Source organism: Euprymna scolopes, chromosome 11 (genome assembly GCF_053919585.1).
Source record: "Euprymna scolopes isolate OS-2025 chromosome 11, ASM5391958v1, whole genome shotgun sequence".
Taxonomy (NCBI): Eukaryota; Metazoa; Mollusca; class Cephalopoda; order Sepiida; family Sepiolidae; genus Euprymna; species Euprymna scolopes.
In genome coordinates this window covers 20,320,223-20,346,219 of record NC_136492.1, presented here as the reverse complement: position 1 = coordinate 20,346,219, position 25,997 = coordinate 20,320,223, and the positions used below count along the sequence as shown (strand labels likewise).

General features: G+C 30.6%; 1 protein-coding gene across 12 annotated transcripts in view; it reads left to right on the top strand.

The window, feature by feature from the left end:
* The window catches only part of LOC145287793 (rho GTPase-activating protein 45-like), a 329,642-nt gene that overhangs the window by 177,567 nt on the left and 126,078 nt on the right, over positions 1-25,997 (top strand). For all 12 annotated transcript variants that reach the window (XM_080135634.1, XM_080135627.1, XM_080135626.1 and 9 more), the window contains 6 exons: positions 871-934; positions 5,896-5,956; positions 10,236-10,373; positions 13,523-13,587; positions 17,459-17,503; positions 20,286-20,351. In XM_080135634.1, coding sequence (XP_079991760.1) covers positions 871-934; positions 5,896-5,956; positions 10,236-10,373; positions 13,523-13,587; positions 17,459-17,503; positions 20,286-20,351 — 439 coding nt within the window. The remainder of the gene's footprint in view (positions 1-870; positions 935-5,895; positions 5,957-10,235; positions 10,374-13,522; positions 13,588-17,458; positions 17,504-20,285; positions 20,352-25,997) is intronic.

The following is a 25,997-nucleotide window of genomic DNA, read 5'->3' as shown; positions in this document are numbered from 1 at the left end:
AAAGAACAAATAGATGACAAGTGATTTACTTTTCTGCCTACCTATATTAGTTTCACGTATTGATATTGATTGTAAGATTTATTATCTATGAATTTCTTGTCACTTTTAATCTATCAGTCGAATCATATTCCAAAATGCCATCTGATTTGTTTGAAAGCCACTTGCTTATTCAGGCTTAAAAGATAGTAAAAAAAAAAAAAAAAAAAAAAATAGAATTAAGAGAACTGTAAACCTAAATTCGAGGTGGTTGCCAGATTATGGTAAGTTTATTATTATTTAACCCTGAAATTATATAGATAGATAGAAAATTAAATTGCCTTGCATTTGGTAAAAGTTATCTATTGTCTTTTGTTAATTTTTTTTTTTTCTGTTTTGTTTTAATTATACTGAACAATCACTTGTTCTTGTCTAGAATTCCCCTTATAATTAAGGAAAATCTGTATGCAAGTAGTCATGACAAAATAGAAGTATCATATTCTAAAAATCATAAATTGATCAAGTAGTTTTATTTTCATTAAAAAGAATCATTTTTAAGTGATTAATGGGAGTTCGTAAGCATTACTACATATCTCACAAGTTTTGAATTATTGTTGAGTTATCATCGTTGCTTTTTGAGATTTTTTTTATTTTCAAAATGGAAGAGGAGACAGTATCTCTTCCTATACTCATAAAAATTGATTTTCTCATTTAAAAATAAAACTACTTTATCAATTTATGTGATTTTTGGAATATGATATTTCCATTTTGTCACAGATACGTACATCATACAGATTTTTCATAATTTTTGTTTTTTAATATTTGGTGAATTTTGGACAACAACGCAATTGTTAATAAAAGATATATTAACACTTATGTTTCTCCTATTTTCAGTGTTTCAGAATATCTGATGGGTGATATGGATGTTATCTGTCCTGTAGAAATAGGAAAAACAAAGGTAATTGCTTTTAAAGAAAGAAAATTTAATCTTTTTTTTTTTTTTTTTTTTTCCCCCCATAAATTGAGTATCTAAATTGCAGGTTTTCATTGTCAGGAGATTTTGTTATACATCTATGTTGTCATTGTGAATCCAGGTTCTTGATCGTCTGTAGATGGAACACTCAGATACTGATTTATTAACTAACTTGAACCATTCATAATTGTCGAATGATACAAAACTTTAATATGTGGACTGCTGCATCAGAGAGCAACAGACTGATCATTTGTTTTGTTACACCTCTAGAAGAGTGTAACTTACAACTAAATTTTAACAAATAGCTTATCTATTATGCCACTGGCCTTTTCAGGTGAGGTCCTGGATATGACCTTAAGCTTTATCCGATGGTGAGGCCTCAGCTTGCGAGCTTTGGGGAGCATGGAGCCACCCTTTAATTGCCATTGCTCCCAGGTCCATTCTGGCCCGGAGTGGTAGTACCTGTTAGGATCCCAACAACATAAAACAAAAACAATCAACCTTTCAGGCGACACTTAAAAATACAATTGTGAATTACTTAGGATTTTTAACAAATAATGCCTGACAGAATGAGAACATACTACTCTCGTGGATTAAATAAAGGGTTCGTTTAAAATTTCTTGTTGGAGGTTAGATTGACTGAAACATTGTAAAAATAATTTTATTAATATAATTGGCAAATGTTCTTTTAAAGAATTTGTAATAGTCATTAAAGAGGCTAGTGCCCACGTGTGTGCGCCTTGTGTGGCTCTATGTAAAAACGACAAAATAACAAACTTACCTTCAGGTGGGATCTGAAAGAGAGACGTCATAAAGATTGACTGAGCTTTTATACCAAACCCGAGTCACATGTTTACAGGTCATGTGACGGGAGGAAAAAATTGTGAGAAGTCGAAGAGTGGGAGAGAGGCAGGAAATGAAGTCAACAGGTATTTTGTTTAACCATTACCAGGAAGCAACTGTTGCAAGAACGAGTTTATTTTAATTTATTCAGATTTCGTATTTATTATTATAAAGTCAGTACTTTATCGATTATCTCATATGATATAGTCATGATTTCAAAAGTAAAAAAAAAATAATGGAGTGCCATCAATTAGAATCGAAACCAAAACCAAAATTAATAATGAGGATCCATAAAAAAATTATGGCAATCATTAAAAGAAGGAAGAAAAGAATAGAAAAAGGGAAGGACAGAAAAAGATTTAAAAAAAAAATAGGAAAGGGGGTAGAGGAATGAACAGACAAGCAATATGGAGATAAAAATAAATATAAACGGATAATATATATATATATATTGATTGATTTTGATTGTAATGTTCAACTTAAAGTTTTAATTTTCTTTCTCATATATAAACATGTTTTCGGTGGACAAGATTTAAGCAAGAAGGGTGGGTTTTCCACAGAGTTTTACAATTATATATAGATTAATCAAATATTTAATGAAATAAAATATGTAATAGTTTGTAGAAATTGGAAATTATAGACTAATTTTATTACCTTGATGATATGATCTGTGTTGGTGTGTGTAGGGGGTTGAATTAAGTTCCATTTTGGATTGCATGAGACAAGTTTCGGGTCCCATTTTAAACCATTATTCACTCTCGTTTGTTATTCAAGGTCGTATTCACAACAGTGATGTCCATATTGCATGTGAATGAATGTTGAGCTCTCACTAGTTTGGTTCTTCTGAGGATGTGGAGAAATGACATTCAGTTCAGTGGATTTGTGGTGCACGTGATGACAGGAATATTTCTGTTATAGTCAGCTGATGTACTTTTGGCATAGCACTACAGGAAGCGATGACAAGGCAAATCAATTCCTTCATTTTTGTTGTTCTTCAAAGTTTCTATTGTGAAGCGATTTATTGAAATAAAATACAAGGAAAGGACATTATTGAAAAATATACAATAAAAATTATACAGATAAAAATAACACAATTAGTCTTTATTTGCAAAATTAAAAAATACGTTTTTATTTAATTTGAAATTTTTATGAGAAATATGTTCATGAAATTATAAAAATACGTATTTTTTAATAAAAAAAAAGTTATTTGAATTTATATAAGAAATAGGGTTATGAAGTTATTGAAATCAAAATAACAAAATTTTGAACATTTAAAAAGAAACATGTCTAATGTATGATATTCCCAAAAATAGTTTTAGAAGGTTTTAAAAAGGTGTTTTCAATAATTCTTTAAAAAAAAAAACACACGCACACAAAATATCTTCAATAATTAAAAAAAAAATTTAAATAAAACTAATTTCAATAATTCTTTATTAAAATAAGACAGAAAAAACTTTTCAATGATTATTAAATAAAAAAAATTAAAAAAACAATCGGAAAAATGTAACACAAAAAAAGGTACCTGCACAGGGAAAATATAGGTGTGAGAGAAAAAAGTGAAGGAACTGATTTGCCTTGTCACCGCTTCCAGAAGCAGCCACACCAGAAGTTAAGAAGTACGTAAGCTAATTATGACCTTAGTTCTCACTCCCTGCTATCAAGGCTAACTGTGCCCAGACTGGAGTTAGCTCTACGTTGCAACTGCCTATGTTTCTATGAACATGTTGGAAGAAGTTCTGCTTTGATAGACAGATGTATGCACATTCCAATAAGGTTCTGCCATACAGAATTGGAAAGTGTTGGTCATCTGATATCAAGTTGCAAAGTTCTTTTAGGGGACGGCTACTATACAGCGAGACATGATGGAGTATGCAAGTACCTCCACTGGACCATCTGTAAAAAATTAAACATCCAGTGTAGCAGCAAGTCCTGGGAACATCAACCTGAAAGAACAGTTGGAAATGACTTATATACCATACATTACGACCATGTAATCCCTACAGCCACCTAACTTGAAAATGCTGGTGGTCTTAACAGATCTGAAAGAGAGAAACAGACCAAATACCAAGGTCTCATGTATGATATGAAAAGAAACTGGAACCTAAAGGGGATATCGATCATACCAGTTATCATAGGTGCCACAGGACTTATGAAGAAGAACCTGAAGTCCTACCTAACTAATATTCCTGGTGAACCAAGTGCAAAAGAGATTCAGCACTTAAGGGAACAGCGAGGATACTAAAAAGAGCTCTCGGTTGGTTTCAATAAAAAACCGGGGCAATGTTGGCAGCTGGTTTGGCTGCCCCATACCCAGCATTACAATCTTCAAAGGAAGAAAAATAAAAAATAAAAAAATAAAAAAATAAGACAGAAAACAAGAAAAGGTGAGGCCAAAAAGTACTTTGAATAATTATGGCACATCAACACCACATCACTTTTTGCCCCATAGTCATTTGATATGTAGGAGATACATTAAACAAAAAAAGAAAACATCGTTTACTTGATTGAAAGAGTGGATCATGGTTTCATCAATGTACAATACTTAGACATAGGAACTTAATTATCCATTGCTGGTATCGATGATAAATATTTATCAATTTTAAACTACCGGTAAAATTTAAATCTATAGGTCATCCAAAACAAAGTTCACAAGAAACATAACTAGGAGTTCAGAACTCCTGTAATGCATGAGGCAGTCAAAGTACACGATTGTTTTTACTCTGAAGCCAAATCTACAGCGTCATTCCAGCTTTTTCCAATTGCAATCAAATCTCTGTCGATTATTCGCTTCCAGTTCATTTTTGATTTTCCTCTTTTTCCATCAGGGTCCATTGGACCACTTGGTTGGCAATTCTCTTTGAGACCAACCTTAGAGTATGTCTAAGCCAGCCTAGACGTTATTTGCATATTACTGACAATAATACTTCTTGATTAATGCGGTCTCCGACGACTTCATTAGTAGTTTGATCATTCCATTTGATCCTTAGAATATTTCTAAGACACTTGTAATCAAATGTGTCTAACTTTCTCGCTTGTCTGATTTTGAAATTCCATATAATAGTGTGGACAAAACGTTACTGACTTCTGTCTCCACTTTGAAATCGATAAACCCATCTCCTAACGGTATTGGTATCAACTGCATCAGCTTCGTAAACATTTAACAGGCGCTGGTGAGTGTTCAGTTTTTTCTGCATGGAGGAATTCAATGGCATATCTTTGCTTCTGACACATCTTGATGACAGGTTGCTTTCTTAGTCTTACACTGTTAATATCTGTGACAGAAATGAAACTTTCAGATCCTGAATGCATAAGTTTAGCCATCATAACAATGCAATTTGCAATCCCCTCTGATCCATTCGAGTTGAATATGAAAAAAATAGGCGGCATTACTTTTGGAATAACCCTGTATTAAAATTTCCTCTCTTGGCTGATTTTAACTTTCATATAGCAGTGTGGACAAGACGTTGCTGTTATAAAATATTAATTTAGATCAGAAAATATTAATTTAGATCAGAAAATGAAATGTCCAAAGGTCGTTCTACTGTTTATCTCAAAAACATTAAAAAGCTATGAATATGGGAGTGGTACCATTAAAATGGACAACCTTTTGTGTTCCATAATGTATTCTTCTACATAGTCACCAATATTCACAAGAGCAAACTTTCAGATCATGAATGCATAAGTTCAGTCATCATAACAATGCAATTTGCAATCCCCTCTGATCCATTTGAGCAGAATAAAAATAGTAGGCATTACTTTTGGAATGTAACTTGTACAATAGATTTGAAACAAATTCATATGTGAAGGGTCTGATAAATTTAGATTCACCCTATACGAAACATGTTAACTGACAGCTTGAGAGAAAGAAGGAAACCTTTAAATGCAGTGGTATGATGGTTGGAATGTTTGTGAAGAGGATGCTGACTAAAGAAAAGGTTAGTCATTTTTGTAATTGATATATGGATGGCATCATCATGAACGCATCCAATGCATATTCTGTTTTTATTACATGTTTTTAGTTCGCTCATCTTTCTGGTTCTAATAAATGTGTTTCATTATCATTTGTGAATTCTGATCAATTTTTATCTACCGTTTTGTTTCAGTCGTATGAAGTCATCCCCGCTGTAGCAGCTAGTTCTCCACTCGCCGAGAATAAAGAAATTGGTAAGCTCATTATTTGTTTCTATTTTTTTTTTTTTTTTTTTTGTGTATGTGAAGCCACTTTATGTAAGGAATTCTCAAGAACAAAAGATGATTATTGCAAAGACAGGAGATTGGTCTTTGTTTTGAAAAGAAAACTTAGGCTATAGGTAAGAGGGAAGACAGTGAGCAGGAAGAGAGTTCCACAAGCTTGCAGTTCTTCCAAAGAAGCTATGAGAATAAGAAGCAGTATTACAATGAGATATCAAAACAACGAATTGAAGGAGACCACAAGCTGTGACAAAGGAAGCAGGTAATAGATCAGATCAGATAATTCTGGAGAACACATGCCATTTTCTTTTTTATTTATTTATTTTTTTTATTTTTTTCATGGAAATTGCTCCAGACAAGGTGTGAAGCCACTTGATGTAAGACACTAGCAAGAACAAAAGATGATTATTGCAAATACAGTGGATGACAAAAGTTTGAGTTCCTTAATAGTCTCGTCACCAGTATTGTAACCAGTAATGGTCTGGAAAAAAGTAGGCGTCACTTTTTAGTGGAAACGAAATATACAAAACAGAAAAGCAAATATAACAAATAAAAAGAAGTGGTTATACGTCAGTCCAACTGCCGAGCGTATGTCAATGTACGAAACACTTCATAGTTATCCATAAGGTGGGCACACAACATGCCTATGGGCATTAGTTTTGACAAGATCAAGGCTATAAGGTAGGAGGAAAACAGTCAGTAGTAAGAGAGTTCCACAAGCTGTATTACAATGAGGTATCAAAACAGTGGATTGATGAAGGCCACTAGACCAACGAAACAAATGAGCTGGAACAAATGAAGCAGGGAATAAGTCAGACAATTCTGAAGAACGCATGTTATAATAGTATTTATAAAAAAGACTGAGAATAGCAACATCACATCTGTGAGAGAGAGGCTGCAGTGGAGAAGAAAAGGTTGGACCAATCAAATTACAGATATGTTTTTGCACCATTATCAAGAACCCTCAAATGGGACAGATTCACCCAGCACAAATATGACAACAACCATTTCTTAATTATTACACTGTTGGTGCAAGTCCAGTGTTCAACCTAATTAAAATAAGATATACAGAAAAATCTTTAATGGACAAACTTTTCATGGAATGAAAATGTTATGTTTTAAAAATCACGTACATTGATCAAGTAGTTTTTCATGTATAGAAAATCATTTTTTAATGATTTTTAGCAATTTTTTAATAACAAATCATATCCATTGCAAGGCTGATTTTGATCTTGGTAGATCGAATTAAGTTGTTATTTGTTAAACATGGCAGATTAAAACACATTTCACTTCCTCATAAATTAGATTTTCATAATTAAACCCCCCCCCAAAAAAAAACTACATGATCAATTTACATGATTTTTGGAATATGACCTTTTTATTCCATGATGGGTAAATACACAATAAAGTTGTTTGTATTTTTATTTATTTTTTTTAATTGGGTTGAACTCTCGACTTACATCTCACTTTTTCCTTTCCATTTTACTTCTGTGTGGTACTCAGGAAAACGGCATACAAAATGTCAACTACATGTTTGGAAGAGTCACCAAAGTATGTGGTCATTAAAACCCTTAAGCTAGAATGTCAGTTAACATACTCTTTGTCCATACATTAGAAACATGTTATACCTTTAATCTAATGAAAAAAAAATGCACCAATGAAAAACATTTGTTTAGGATGTAAAAGAAAGAAAACAAATTGAAAGGCATGGAAGATTGAGAAAGAAGATGGATGGGGAGGAGAATAAAAATACTAAGGACCCAAGTATGACAGATCAACAACAAAAATGGTATTTCAAACTGAAGCATGACAGATTGACAAGAATGCTATTTCAAACTTGAGCATGACAGACTCATAAAAATGCTATTTTAAACTTAAGTATGGTAGACCAACCAAAAGGCTATTTGAAGCTTAAACTGGACAAATTAACAAGAATCCTATTTCAAAGTTATATGTACGACAAATCAATAAAAATACTATTTCAAATTTAAGCATGGCAGACCAACAAGAATTCTATTTCAAACTTTAGCATAACAACGGACAAGGCTATATCTACAGGTGCTTGACCAACTAAAATAAGATTTGTCCATTCAATCTGTGCATTTATCGATGTTAATAGTATTTCAAGCTTAAAAATTATCGACCAACAAAAATGGAATTTGAGACTTAAGCCTGACAGACTGAGAAAAATTCAGGACAATGCACCAGTCCACAACTCCATCCTTGTCACAGACTATTTGACCAAGATGGGCATCAAGACAGTTCCTCACCCTCCCTATACTCCAGACCTTGCTCCTTGTGACTTTTGGTTATTTCCTAACCTCCAAGAAAATGTTAGAGGCTGTCATTATGCGACAATTGATGGGATGAAAGAGGCTGTGACATGCTCACACAAGAGGACTTCCATGCGGTCTTCCAGAACTTGTTGGAATGGTACAAATTCATTGCAGTCTTAGATTTATGTACATCTGTTCTTTCCTCACACATGTTATAGAGCATCGTATCATCAACAAATATACCCATCTCGGACACAATATTATCACGGAGATCATTTATGAATATCAGAAATAATAGTGGTCCAAGGATTGACCCGTGAGATACTCCCACATTAATGTTATGCTGATTGGATCTACATCCATCAATGACAACTTGGATGGTCCTGTTTAAGAAGGATCTAATTATATTTAGTATACATCCAGTTATACTATACAGTTTAATTTTCATTAGCAGCCCTTCGTGCCAGACTTTGTCAAAGGCCTTTGATATATCAAGGACGGCAGTCTTGGCTTCACTCGCCTTATCCAGTACATGGTATATGCGTTTAGAGATGACTGTTAAAATATCTGCAGTAGAATGACATTGCCTAAATTCATACTGTTTGTCAGAGAGAAGATTTGCTTTTGTGAGGTGGTGGACTAGTGCTTGATTAATTAAGGTCTGAAAGATTTTAGTGAATGGGGAGAAGAGACTGATAGGCGATAATTGAGAGGGTCAGTCCTTCTTGTACACTGGTACCACAGAGGTCATCTTCCAGCTATAAGGGAAGCAAGATTCAGCAAGGTATTTTTTGTAGAGCTTGGAAAGTATGAGGGCTAGCTCAGCTGAGCATTTCTTAATTAGTATAGCAGGGATGAGATCAGGCCCACATGCTTTATAAATGTCTAAGTTTTTTATGATATCGTGGACATGACAAGGGTAATTTTTACATCATCTAGTGTGGCTTCAGTCTACATAGGAAAATTTGGGAGGGAGTTGTTTGTTGGCTGTAAGGTGGAGTTGAAATCAAATCGCCAGGCAAGCAGTTTCATCTTCTCGGTTGCCGTGCTTGTGAACTTCTGGTTGTTGGATAGTTGAGGAAATTACTGATTGCTCTTTATTCGCTACACTATTATAGATTTTCTAAAAAAAATATTCCTATCTTTTGCAATTCTATGCGTTTCCTGATTATTTCAGCATGTTTTCTTTTGGTTGTCGCTATTTCTCTTTTACGATGATTTCTAGCATCTTAACTTCAGTGATCTAATTAGAACTGATGTGTCAATATAACCATGCTGTATACAGGTGATAATATAACTAATTATGAAATAAAAATTACTTAATATTTGTTTGTGTTAATGGATGACAGAACAAGAATAATCTACCTCTACGATTTAAGTAAAGAGTTTAGCTCAAAATTCAATAAAGAATCCATCGAGTTTGAAACGATACATCTGAATAAGACCAGAGGTTATGCCGTCCGAAACGTTTGGATAACAATGACCATATTATCTAATATATAAACATCTATGTGTTTGTCTGTCTTTCTCCATATTTTCAAACTCTATCTCCTCTGAGACTAAAAGTCGCAGAGCGGCGCTATGGATTCAAATGATTGTTTTTAAGGGGTCAAAATTGAAAAACCTTGTTGAACTTTTTGTACATTCATCTTAGTTTAATTTTAATTTTTAATCACTTTATTTATATGTGTGTCACGTTGGTGCAGTGGTAACATCACCAGCTTTGAATGCTGCAGTTTCGGTTTCGATTCTAGTTGATGGCACCTAAATATTTTATTTATTTTATTTTTTTTCCACTTTTGAAATCACGACTCTATAATAATCTGGACAAATTAAAATATGATATTTAAGCGTATTTTACACCTGGACCCCCCCCCCCCATCCACCCCCATCCACCCCGCTAGTTTTGAATAATTCAAATGATACAAATTCTATTTTTGGTCTTTGAAAGCATTTTTTCTTTATCTTTTTTTTAGGTGTTATGAGGCCTGAAGAAGTCAATGTTATTTTGAAACATCTCGACTCTGGTGTGGATAAAGCGTTGCAAAGAGCTAAGGTCTGGTCGAAATACCTGAAAGATATCATTTATTACATAGACAAAAAAGCACAATTAGGTGAGTACATATTAATTTTTCGATGCTTATTTAGAGGGTTTATTATTATTTTTTTTTTTGAACGAAGGCCACTCGAGGATAACGGTTAATGAATGTAAGGTGGCAGTGTAGTAATCGTTAATGATGTAAATTGGATGGAATTTGATTATTTATGTATTTATTGTTGTATTCAGCTGGGAAGCATGCCAACGGAACAGTGTTCCAAAGGCGGGTAGTTCTAGGAAAGAAGCTTTGTTCATGGTATCTGCGTCTACATTTAGGCACAGATAGAGTGGGAAAAATCATATATAGTGCTTTTAGCTAGTCGAGTGTTTTTTGTCAAAGTTTGGCAAGCGGAGACCATATATTGGAATTCAGACTAGCACTTACCATGAAAATAGCAATAGAGCAGAGACAGATGAGCAACGTCTCTCCTGTAGGAAAGAGGTTGCAGGGAAGAAAAAAATGACATCACCTACTTGGTTTCAAATTGTAAATTGTCTTTTGGAGTATTCAGTCAAACAATAAATTTTGATTGTAAAGTTCAACTTACAGTTTTAATTTTCTTTTTCTTATATATATATATTTTATTATATTTAATTTTCTTTTTCTTTTTTATATATATATATATATATATATATATATATATATATAAAAGTGAATGTATCTGTCTATCTGTGTGTGTGTCTATGTACATTTTCCTTCGCAATAACTCTGTTAATTTTCAGTCTACAGACTCGAAATTTGATATACAGGGTATTGAAATTTGGGAAAATCTATGTGATCGGTTTCGGCCAGAAATTTGGCTGTTAAGAGGTCAAATTTCAACGATTTGACCTTTGAGAACTCTACCAAACTCCTCTAACCATTTTGGGTCTAAACACTTGAAATTTTAGATATAGGTTCCTTGGACATGGATCTAACTTAATAACTTGATTTGAACCCAAAACAATAAATGTTAAAGGGTCATAATAGGGGTCAAATTTAAAAAAATTGACCTTTTTTTTTTTTTTTTTTTTTTTTTTTTTTGCTCAGCATACATCTCTAAACACCCGGGCAATGCCGAGCACCCATGCTAGTATATATATATATATATATATATATATATATATATATATATTAGGGAGAATTTTTTCATTTAAGTGACCATTGTAAAAAAATTAACAATTCACTGCTTAATTATGCCTTTTTATTTTTTCAATTTTTCATTTTTTTGTTTTTTTCAAATTAGAAAAATGAATACATGTTCCGTATGTATCACAAACGTTTTCGATTCTTCATTAAATCATCTTTATATTACAAAAGCAAATAAACAACAAAGCTGGAGGAAGAAAAAATTCAAAAGATAGTACATGAAGTCACTTAAGCACCATAAATAAGAATTAATATAAAATAATTTATATTAATTTATATATTAATAATTATTTTTTAAACGTACAGACATGGATGTTTTGAATTTTTGTTCTCCATATCAGTCAAGGACATGATAATTACTGTCAGCTAAGGAATTCAAACCCTATCACAGTCATCCTAGATTTCACAGATTAGTATTCAACCCCCAGGCTACCAGTAATTAGCACAAAACGTAAGAGATATTAAGTCATATTAATATTTATTAGGATGGTATAAACAAGGAAACAGATAGTATTTTTTTTTTCTTACAAAGAAGTCACTACTTATCAAGGCCTGGAGGCCACTCGAGAATAATGGTTAATGAGTGTACGGTAGTTAATGGCACAACATCATAGAAATCGTTTGTAGCGGAAATTTGATAATCATAGTTAACAATTAAAGCATTATTAATAAATCACATAAAATAAACAAAAAGTAAATGGATTTCAAATTTCTTTCTATTGGGGGGAGGGGGGGGGAGAAGAGGTGGATCCGCCATGTTGAAAAATTTTAAAGATCTGTTTTGGTTTTACCAGAAACAAATTATCAACTGCTGTACATTAGAAGCTAAGCAAACCAAAGATTGCATATGGATTATCCAGAGTGATCTCCCTTTGATTGTATTTATGTTATCTTTCCTGAATCGTACAAACCAACGAAGAGATGCACTTATTTTTGCTTGACAGCTGTTATGTATTTGTATTCTTTGTTTCATCTTTATGGCATACTTATGCTTTGTTTGTTTTCTTTTTGAAAAAGAGAGGTACCTCTCGAAATTATCAAAGATTTTTTATCACCACAATTAAAGTACATTGAACTTACATTTTAAACTTCTGCATGTCAGAGTCAAGGAAGCAGGAAAGTAGAGCAATTCTAAAATATAACAGTTCAAGGGAAGAAACTATTAAAGTAGAAGGCTTTTCGGTACTTACAGACCTCTACAGTGAAGGGGTGAGATTTTGCTGTTAGATGGATTAGTCAGAAGTATGTATGTCGAAGTGCGTATTCCATCTAAGTGGGGATTATTTATTAACACTAGCAGGAAGACTCTGCGTTGACCGGGCATGAATGTTCTTTTGTGTGCAGTTCTTTTATATTCATATTTTTTTAATTTCAAATTAATTTAAAATCAATTTCAATTTTTACCGAATTATTCTTGCTAACAACAGTCTCCATATGCATGTTTGAATTAAAGTTGAACACACATTGGATGATGGTTAACATTCCCGAAATATCATATTATATGAAACTTGTATAAGAATAAACTGACTCCAGTAAGAATATAATATAATGTAATAAGAGTATATAAACACACACACATACACAATTTTGTTTCTTTATGTTCTAATATATATTGCTTATCTTATGGGCATAAATATTTTTTATATATTGTAAGTCAATATTTATTGATTTATATGTTAAAGATTTTGAAAAAAATAAACGAATATTTAATCTAAATGCCACCGTTATTCGTTTTCATACATCATACTTCTCGTTGTTAACACCTTTTTTATACACTAACATATTTGTTTACCAGCAATGCTTCAAGCAAACTACTTTTCCCTTTTTTTTTTAATATATTTTTATGTATTTTTTTGATATATTTATATATTTTTTTGTTTTATAAAAAATTTTTTTAAATATAATTTGTCTTTTTTTTTTTTAAATATATTTTTTATGTGTTTTTGAGTATATTTGTTACATTTTTTGTGTTTTTTTTTTTTTTTTTTTCAAATATTTATTTTTTTTAATATATTTTTATATATTTTTTTCTCTAGAATCTGAATTTTCCAAAAATCTCATCCGTCTAGCTCAAGCAGCAAAACCAACTCTTATGGAAGATGTAAGTAAATTTAAAAAAATCGAAATAAAAACTTTTTTTAAATCAGCTACTGCCTACTTCCATTTGACAACCTAAGTATGGGCCAGTATCTTATCTTGGCTTCACTTCTACATATCGTATAAAGTATTCAGTGCTCGTTAAGATAGTTGACAGATCGATTTTTTAAATATGTGGTTTTAAGCAGAAACAACAGTACTTACTTGTCATGTTGAAAATAGTAATATATCAAAATATTACAAAAAATTCAAGTAGAATAACTTCTATTGTGTTTTTAGTAAAAAAAAAAAATGAAAATGTCCCTCACTATAGGCTACAAATGTTGGAAGCCATTACAGTGGCGAAAAGTGAAGTAAGTATGTCCCCTGTATTCACAACCTTCAAGGTGTTCACATATAGGGAAAATTTTTCCATAAAATTTACTTTTAACTATAAATAATTTTACTACTTGATGAATTTTAATAATTTTTGGAAATATTACTATTTTTGTTATTTGCTTTGCTTAAAACCAAATATTTAAAAAAAAAAAAAAAAAAATTGATCTGTTGACCCTATTTAACAAGCACCAAATATTCTATTGTTAATAAAGCATTGATAATTCAAAAACTATTTATGTTATCAGGTTGAAATTTTGCATGGTGGATAATTGATACATCAAATTTAAAAATTCAGAAGTTGAAATTCCTTGAAATATCTTGATCTCAACTGAACTCAAAATCATAAGTTGCAGAATTTCAAATATGAGTAAATAGCGAATCTCTACAATGAACAGAACCAAAGTTATAGTTTTTATCAAGAACTCCTCCTATAATAAAAAAACAAAAATATAAAAAAAATCTGTATGATTTATGTATATGTGGTAAAACAAAAATACCATATTCCAAAAATCACTCAAATTGATTAAATAGTTTTATTTTTAAACTAGCTAGGAGTGTCCAGCCTTGTCCAGTCGTAAAATAGGCTTAAATATATTTTAATTCATGCAGATTTCATATTATTACAGAGCCAATTCTCTATTAAATATTATGTTGTACCTAATATATAGTACTGATTTTAAAAGTTAAAAAAAAAAGATAGCTTGGGTTTCATCAGCTAGAATTGAACCCAAAACATTTAGCGCTCCAGTCACATTCCCTATTGTTTAAGCTATCTATAGATAGATAAGAAAGATTCAAAATTAAACCACTTCAAACTATGAATGAATTTGCACATGCACAAAAGTAATAGAAATATATCGGCAAGTTGAAATGAACATTTTTGTATTTCAATTTGCTGACATATTTCTGTACGTGTTATTTATCCATTCAAACAAAGATTTTTCTTGTTATAAACCATCCTTGGTGTATAATTACTATTTCCTGTTAATTTCAGTGTTATGTGACCAGTTGTTTAAGAGTTTTAAATTAATTAAAATTTTAAATTAAACCACTTAAAACTATGAATGAATTTAATTTTGAATTTTAAATTAAACCACTTAAAACTATGAATGAATTTGCACATGCACAAAAGTAATAGAAATATATCGGCAAGTTGAAATGAACATTTTGTATTTCAATTTGCCGATATATTTCTGTACATGTTATTTATCCATCCAAACAAAGATTTTTCTTGTTATAAACCATCCTTGGTGTATAATTACTATTTCCTGTTAATTTTAATGTTATATGATCAGTAACTTAAGAGTTTATCAGTTAATATTTTCACACATACACACGCACATACATACATACATACATCTATTGTTTTATTTATATAGATAAGAAAATCAGATATTATGAGTATCGGAGGAGTGACTGACTTTTATAAAAAAAAAGGGAGAATAACTCAATAGTAATTCAAACTTGCAAGGTTTATGTTGTAATGCATTCCCACGGAAAAATGATTTTCTTTATAAAAATAAAACTACTTGATCAATTTGTGATTTTTGGAGTATGATCTTTTTGTTCCGTAACAGGTACATACATCATAAAGATTTTCCTGTAGTTTTGTTTTTCAATATGAGGGGCATCTTCTACTACTCCAAAAATTAAACCTCCGTTTTAACGAGGTAATCACTTTTCTAAATGGAGAAATCAAATTTTATGTCGTCAAACGCAAGCCAAATATTTTCCCCATTATCTGCATATCCTGTTATGCATGCACCATGTTTACATCGAAAGCACACCACCGGTGCCCTTTCGGTGTAAATGCTACGACTAACCCAACAAACTGCAAAATCCCACATCTTCACTGCTGAGGTACTCCATTGCCAGAGATTCTTCTACTTTAATAGTCTCTTCCTTCGAACTACTAGACTTTGGAATTCCCTCCTTGTTTCCTACTGACATGCAGAAGTTTAAACAAGCTTGATCAATTAATTTATTTATTGCAGACTATTATCCTCATTTAAAAAAAAAAAAAAAAAATTTTCTTAGTTGTTTCACGATGTTTCGGTCAACTATTTTTCTGGCCTTCGTCAGGTAGTAACCGTGCTGGGATAGGAACTCCGAATCTCCTAACTGCATCCTCAGCAATTACTGCCATCCATAGTTGTGATGACAACAACTATGGATGGCAGTAATTGCTGAGGATACAGTTAGGAGATTCGGAGTCCCTATTCTATCGTGATTACCACCTGACAAAGTCCAGATGAATAGTTGGTCGAAATGTCATGAAACAACTAAAAATAAAAAAATTTTTCAAAAAGATGAGGATAATAGTCCACAATAAATAAATAAATAATACTCATCTCAATAATGAATGCCAGTTAAATAAAAGATAAGCTTGATCAGTTATGTAGAATTTCTGTTTAAAAAAGGGATCACTAAGTTAAGCAATTCAGACTTACCCATTTTAAAATGAAAGGTTCCCAAATGATGTCCTCCCTTTCGAATAAAACAGTACAATTTAAAATAAATACATTTCATTATATTGATTGAAAGAATATTTAGTTTGCGGGCTGATAGCTATATACAAATACCGAGCCGTGAATAAAATGACGTCACGGTAAGGAAAAAGAAGACTGTAAAAAAGAAGAGAGAGCACATTTAAGAAGACGATCATGGTAGAGACATGGATAATGTTCGAGAGCACGTTCGAGAAGACGATCATCTTAGAGACTTGGATGACGTTTGAAAGACTATAAAAAGGAGAGAGAGAGCAGGTTAGAAAAGACTATTACGTGAGTGATGTCACCACGCATGGCGGAAGAATGAGGAAATAAATGTTGTTCAAAAAAAAAAAAAACAGGAATTGCAGTCTTTTTCAATTCTTTGTCTATTTTCCAACTGAGACTACAACGTGTTGGTTTCCTTACAACGTTACAGTGTCCTCTTACATCTTAATAACAATGTACCTTGTTTGAGGTGAATATGAAGAAATAATATATCTTTTCCTAAACCTTAAATTTGTTCTTTATTATATCTTACTAGCTTGGGTGCCCAGCGTTGCCCGTATGTTTAGTGTGTGTTGAGCCAAAAAAAAAAAAAAAAAAGTGGTATTAGGCCGGCAGGTTTGAACCTGTACCATGCATGAGGAAAAGAACGTAACCCCCTCCCCCCCCCAAAAAAAAGTGGTGTTTTAGCTGTTGTGTCCATTCCCAAACCAGAAGTGGTGAAGGTTTAAATTAAGGCTAGTCAATCGGAAAGAGGGGATGGCTTTTGAAAATATTGGCGAAAAAAGCGACCTCTCCTCATAGAAAAGTGCCAAGTTGAGGGTGAAGGAATTAATATTTTTGAAGGAATTAATATTTTTAGTCAATTTTTCAATGTTTTCAATGTTTGTCGTCCAAAAAAAAAAAAATAGAAAGCATTACTTTTGGACCGATCCTTGAATAAAATGAACAGTTTTTTTGTTTTTTTAATGCATTTGTTTATCTTTGCTTTCAATTTTGCAGGCATTCCTGCCTCTACAGTCTGTGTACTGCACACTTTTGTCTCAGGTCAGTATAAAACATATACTTGTTTGTTTAAAAAAGTCTGTTTTAAATATATTTTTAATAGAGAACTTTACAAAGCGATAGCAAACTGAAAAATGTTATCAAGCGTCATATATAATGATAACAATTCTGTCTTGTCATAAACTTTTTTTTTTATTTTATTTATTTTTTTACGCATGACATTAGTGCCTTTATTCTATCCATTATTGTAGACTATTTTAGTTCACTATCTTCACTGCTATTTATATTAGGATTTTAAAAGTAGGCTGATTATCATGACATATTCCATGAAGATAATTTATTTTGGCGTTTATGCTTCACAAATTAAGACAAAGATAAAATTGTTATAAGAAAACCTGATGTTTATTTAGAACTAGCAGGTTGCTTGGCATTGTCCAGTAATAAAATATGATATTATATGATATTTTAATTCATGCAGATTTTATGTTTATTACTATAGTGCCAATCCTTTATTGATTATTATATTGTACCCAATATATAGTAATGGTCGCCCAGTATTGCTTGGTCGTAATAAAATACACTTAAATATGATATTTTAATTAATGCAAATTTCATATTTACTATTATAGAGCCAATATTCTGTTAGTTATGATATTGTACCAAACATATAGTAGTGATTTCAAATATTTAAAAAAAAAAAAAAAAAAAAAAAAAAAAGGATTTGTGTGCTATCAGCTAGAATCAAAACCAAAACATCTAGCATTTCAGCATTATTCATTGCTATCTGAGCTACCAACAGATGGATATCAAAACGCTAAAAATTTACCAACATTAATGTATTGATGTATATTTGTGCATTCGTAGGGAAGCACTTTTAGTTGGCTTATACCTGCCAAGTTCCAATTTTATCATTTTGACCCTTTAGCAGCAGCTATTTTTACCAACTAAAAACCAAATCAAATTTGTTCCACTGGTCTAAACTCTCGATATATCAAGTATCAAATCTGTAGATCAAAAATTGATAGAGTAGTATGGTAGAGACCATTCCTCACACACCCACAGACAAGATCACTTATATATATATATATATATATATATATATATATATATATATATATCTTTATTACACTTTATTAAAATAACAAAATACAGAAAAATTTTTTGATGTACATACTCATCACGGAACAAAGATGTCATATTCGAAAAATCATGTAAATTGATTAAGTAGGGTTTTTAATTAAGAAAATGAAATTTTAACGATTTTTAGGGATTAAAACATTTATTTTGAATACAAAAAAAAATCTCTGCAGTCAAATTGAATTGTCGCCCTTGAATTTTTAGGAAAGTTTAAAACTATATGGCTGCTCCTAACATACTGGCTTCTTCATAAATTTTGATTTTCTAAATTATATAAAAAAATACTTTATCAATTTACGTGATTATTAGAATTTTGTTTGTGGAACAGTATTCTGCTAGCCTGCTTCCAGGTTCAATAATGGTAGCCTTCAAATCCAATGTAAACAAATTCTTATTGAGCCATCATCATAAATAATCAAATTTTACCCAATTTACACTACCACATTACATTCATTAACCCTTATCCTTGAGTAGCCTTCGGTACTTGATAAGTGGTGACTACTAAGTAAAAAAAAAAAAAAAAAACTAAGTATGATTCTGAATAAACACCAAAACCTTTGATTAGAACATAGATATAAATTATCCTGTTTAAAAACATCTTTTCAAAATTTTCAGCATGGTAAAAAAAATTTTAGAGGGTTTTTGACAAATTCTCTTGAAATATCAACACTTGAGAAATCACTTTGTTAAACTTCCATAGTTCTTAGTCCCTCCTCCTTTCCCTTAAGTTTTTAAAAACTGAAAATGTTAATAAAAAAAATAATTTAAAGATTTAGTGCTTATTAGATTGAATCTGAAAATTTTATTATTTTTATCTATTTAATTTAATTTTTATTTTTTAAATAATTAATTCTTTTAATTAATTTTTAAAAAATTGATTTTTTTATTTACTTATTTTTCAATTTTTTTAAAATTTAGTTTTTAAATGGATTGCTTTTATTCTTTATTCATTTATTCTTTCTTTATTTTTTTATTCATTTATTTTACTTATATATTTTATTTTTATCCGTTACCTTTTTTGTGTGTGTTTTTATTCATTTTACTTTTCTATTTGTTTATTTTTATTACTTTATTTTTTTTTTATTCATTTATTTTTTATTTGTTATTTTTTTATTTTTATTATTCATTGGAGAAAATTTCTGTGGGAAATCTTGAGTAGGAGAACTGTGTAATATAGAATAATTTAATTTGTATTTTGTTAAATGTTTTATCTTTTTAATTTATTTTCAAAATTAATTTTTTTTATTTTTACAATTTTTAGAAAATTTAGTTTTTAAAAGAATTTATTCTTTATTCATTTGCTTATTTTACTTAGTGTAATATAGAGTAGACTAGGATTAAGAAAGCAAGATAAAAGTTAAAAAGAAAAAATCAGCACATTTTAGCTTTTTTTTATGCCAGGGTGGTAGTTAAACCCAACTGCTATGGTTGGAGTTAATGGTGAATATCTTGGTCACTATTCACCCACTTCCTTTCTCTTCCCTCATTTCTAAATGACACTAAGACGGCGTGAACACTCATTCTTCAGTGACCACATCTGATAAGTGTCAACAGTCCTGGTGAGATAAAATAAATTATGAGAAATGTTGTGTTGATTTTTTTTTTTTTTTCTTTTTGCAGCTTACTTACTTGTCACATATGGGACTTCTCAATTCTAATAAACATTTCTCTTATTTTTCTCTTGTAGGATACTGAATTTGCCACTAATTGTCACGCCACACAAACTTTGTTGCAAACACAGAAATTTGTGCGGGTAGGCATATTTTGTTTTACCGTTTAAAAAAAGTTTAAATTCAGAAGAACTTTTGTCATTAAAAGCAATAACAATATGATATTTTTTCAAGATACTGGTAGAAAATCATACAAGGCAAAGGTAAATAAATGACAGTATTGATGAATTTAATGATTATTAATAAAATATTTATCAATGGATCGTATCCCACTAAAGACGGTATGTAATGTGAGAATAGTCTAAGGGAGATATTTAACAAGATCGACCCAGAAAAAATTATTGAACTCTTGAAAGAGATTAAAATATACAACAAAATATAACAAAAAGATTCCACAAGAAAGACGAGAAAAAAAAACTAACCAACATCTAACACATTATAATTAATGTTTCGTCATTAAAGGACTCAAAAGTGGTTGATATGCCATAAAACAAGCAAACAAACAAATGTATACCAACCACCCGCCTCAAATATCTGAAGATAACAGGGTTACTCAACAAAATAGATAAAAAAAATAAAAAAATAGTATCTTATTTAACTATATAAACATAAACACTGAACACCAGATACCTGGATGCATAAAACTTATAATTTATAATGTACATAGTTATATAAACAAAATTGTCCCAAAAAAAAAAAGACTGACATTAAATGACCACTAAGGTTGATATGCCGTAAAACCAACCAACTAATCAATATCTTTGATTTAGTATGATACATTATCAAACCGAAGCGGCATTCAATCTTGGCAGGTTGTACCAGCTTCCTCTGAAGGATGAAGTTTTATGAGAATATCAAATTCGTAAGTGATCCCCAGTCACTTGTATTATACAATCAATAATTATTAAATTTATTAATACTGCCATTTTTATTGTCTTTACCTCATATAAGTTTTGACTGGTGCTTCTAGATTAGGCTGTCTGAAAATATCGACTTCCTGGCTCAAATGCACTGTACATACAAGTTTTATATATATATATATATATATATATATATATATATATATATATATATATATATATATATACATACATATATATACATATACATATATATATATACATATACATATATATACATATACATATATATATATATACATATATATATATACATATACATATATATACATATACATATATATATATATATATATATATATATATATATATATATATATATATATATATATATATATATATACATATATATATATACATATACATATATATATATATATATATATATATATATATACATATATATATATACATATACATATATATATATATATATATATATATATATATACATATATATATATACATATACATATATATATATATATACATATATATATATATATATATATACATATATATATATATACATATATATATATATATACATATATATATACATATACATATATATATATATATACATATATATATATATATATATATACATATATATATATATATATATATACATATATATATATATACATATATATATATATATATACATATATATATATATATATATACATATATATATATATATACATATATATATATATATACATATATATATATATATACATATATATATATATATACATATATATATATATATACATATATATATATATATACATATATATATATATATATACATATATATATATATATATATATACATATATATATATATACATATATATATATATATATATACATATATATATATATATATATACATATATATATATATATATATACATATATATATATATATACATATATATATATATATATATATACATATATATATATATATATATATATATACATATATATAGCGGAGGTATTTCAGACGATATTAAAAATATCGTTAAACTCACTACTCGTTCAAGTAGCCGCCAATAGCGTAATGGTTAGGAGCCTTGACTGCCGTACAAATGGTCGGGTTTCAATCCTGGCTTGAGGTAGTTGCCTGTCTAGCCGCACTGATGAGCTGTGAAACAGCGAAACAGTACTGTATGTGGATGACTATATATACATATATATATATATATATATATATACATATATATATATATATATATACATATATATATATATATACTAACAAAAATACCGGTCGTTGACTGGGTTCAAAACCAGCCTACAGAAAATGGACTCTGATTTATGAAAGTATGATAGGTTATGAAAAGGAAGGGTTGTAAAGAGATAGCTTCGAATTTGGGGCTATCAAAACCAAAGCAAAATATGATGAAAGTAAAAATAAAATGGATAAACCCCATAATTTATTATACCATACTTGTTCACACTGAAACACTTATTACAATATTCTGTGGATCTATATTAAAAAACCTTGTTAAAGTTTGTGACATATTTCCATTCTATGGAGGTCAGGTGCAAACAAACACCCCATAATTTTATCATACCATATTTCTTCAAACTGAAACATAATTATCAAAGTATACTTACGCAGATAGCTATGAAAAGTCTTTATTAAAGTTTGTGTGTATTTCCATTCTACCGAGGCCATGCGCGAACGCAAACCCCCACAATTTTATCATACCATCCCTATTTAAGTTAAAACATACTTATCAAAGTATTCTTATGAACATCTATATCAAAAACACTTGTAAACGTTTTTTTTTTTAATTTTTAAATTTTTTTATTTCCATACTTTGTGGACCAGGCGCGAACGCAGACGCCACAATTTTAATGAACCACCGTTCTGCCAGATCAAACATACCCATTCCAGTGTCTCGATACATCTTCTATCATTATATGTAATCAGTTTTTTAAAATAGTCAACCATATAGTAGCATATTCATGACTAGACACACACACACACACACACACATTCAGCTTTATATTATAGATATATCTCTTTGCAAAACTTCATCATGTTCTGAAAAGCCAAAACCAAAAATAAGACTTGGCTAAGTCAAACATTATGAATTAATATTTGAAGATATAAAGGTCTTGAAGCGCAAGAAATATTTTTCCAAAATTACTGCATTCGACATGTATAACTAAAAAAGGGTTAATATGCTGTGAAACAAACTAACCAAACTTGCCTCATATAAGTTTCAATCAAACACTACCATCAAACGAAGATCACATTATCATTATTTTCAATAACAAAGCTTCTTATACACTATTCACAATGCTTCAAGTGAACTAGAATACTCTTTTAAATTTTATTTTGTGCTTATTCATACAGAGACTCAAGTAAAATACAGCAACTTAAAATAAAACACTCTGGTGCTACCAGATCGGCCATCTGAAGATACCGGCTCCCTGACCTAAAATGCACTAAACATTGATGGATTTTTTTTCCTCTCCATTTGCAAAACTCAATCATGTTCTGCAAATCCCAAAAACAAAACCAACAATTTTCCTCTATAAAGCAACCAAACCAAACATCATGAATAAATATTTGAAGACATTAAGAACTTGGAACATAAAAACTTTTTCCAAAATTGCTGGATTCTGCATTAAATAACCCAAAAAGAGTTGATATGCCAAAATATATGATATTTATTTATGCCATAAAACAAAATCAAAATCAAAATAAAATAGAAAAACTTATGTATGTATTTACTCATCATTGGAAAATATTTGTGTAGAGATTTGATATTTAAAAAAAAGACTTGCCAATGGACACAGAAGATGCAGCATAGGCCGTGATGTAGACAAAAAAAAAAAATCTCTCCTTACTAGATGCCTTTCAACGACATCCAAGTGACTTCATCCATGAACTGAACCCAGCACTTCGACCAGGTTGGAAGAAACATTGCAGTGCCCAACTCAAAACCTAACTTCGGACGGTGAAGTAGGAAGCTAAACTGATTCTGGGTCCTCACCTTTACAGGGTCCGTCGCTGAAATTGTGATTAGCTTGCTCTTGTAACTCAAGCTAGCCTTATCAGCTAGTGTTTGGGACGTAGTGAAGTTGTAGGAAAGAGTCGGACCAATCGACCCAATGTGAATGCTACAACTATGACATATGCAAATTGATATGCAAGTTGCAAAAATGTTGAATGAAAATTATGCCATTGTTTTTCTGCAAAGACGACCATAGTTTCATTACTTACTGCCTGGTGGATTGGTATCGTTTTTGCTAGTATTAACCCATTTTATTAATAAAAAAGAAATGTAAAGAAACTGTTTTGAAGCTGTTTTAGTATCTTTATAGTGCATATTATTTTTCATGGTTATGGTCATATTATGATTTTTATCAAATTGTTATGATTCCTCATAACAAGTCGTTGATACTTTTGCGTTATAAAGACCATGCTATGATCGGAAACATCCAGGCTGTTTATCTCAAATTTTGTATTGGGTGGCAACTAGGTTTTTGGCATTTTGAAAATTTATTTTATTATATTTTTTGAGTCAAAATCTAATAATTCTTACCGAAAAAGTATTTAGAATCTTGTTAAACATTGGGAAAAAGTTGTGAACCTGAGTGGAGAATATGTCATTGATTAAATAGTTGTTAGTTCTTATTTTACTTTTAAAAAAATGTAGATTTAAAACACGACAAGAATTTAGTTGCCAACCTAATACAATTCTGATAAAGTGTTTATTATCATTATTATTATTATTAGTAGTAGTAGTAGTAGTAGCAGCAACAGCAGCAGCAAGAATGTGCAACATCTGCTATATTGCTATCTCTTGCCTTTTCCCCAAAATAGAAGGTAATACCTAGGAGGATAGTATCATGATCATAGAACAGATATTATACTATCTCGCTTCTCTCCCCTCACCCTCTAAGTAAAGGGAAGTAATGCCTGGGAGAATGGCATCACGACAAACGAACATATACAATACTACCTTCAGCTTAAGGAGAAATAATGCTTGGGAGGATGATCTCATGACAACAGAATAAATACAACCCTCCTAAGTAAAACATAGGAAATTATCGTCAACAGAACAAATACAGCTCTGTCCCGATCCCCTGAATTAAGCGTTAAAAGATGGTACAATTAATTGAAGTAATAGTACAGTTTCGGCACTAGAAAAATATCAAATCTTCATTAGTAATAAATGATTATTATTATTAGTAGTAATAGTAGGAGGAGGAGGAAGGAAGAACTTGACCGTGACCTATGGCACTCCACCATCGGGTTCAAACTATAACATGGAGAGAGAGAGAGAGAGTTTAGAAACAACCAAGAGCTCAAATTCCAACGAAGGAGGCAAGAAATACCACCAAATGAGCCGACCTTTAACTGTGATAGATGTGGTCGCCTATGCCGCTCAAAGATAGGCTTAATCAGCCATCAAAGAAACTGTAGACCACCCTAGTGCATAATTGGATATGGTTGCTCCGCAGCTGCCAGCCATCATCATCATCATCAGTAGTAGTAGTAAAAGCATAAGCAGCATTATAATTTTGACAACCCAACATCCCACCAGTCCTTTATATACAGCGTGAATAAATATCTAAATAATTATTAAGGACATTGCCAAGGCTGCTGCAAAGAAGGTGTGCTCCTTCTACTGTGCTAGAAAATTACTCACACTAGAGAGTACCCTATATTGTTACAAAACCACAATTCGTCTATGCATGGAGTATTGTTGCCATCTACTATTAGTCTCTCACTATTAGATAGGGTTTGAAAAAGAGTCTCAAATCTAATAG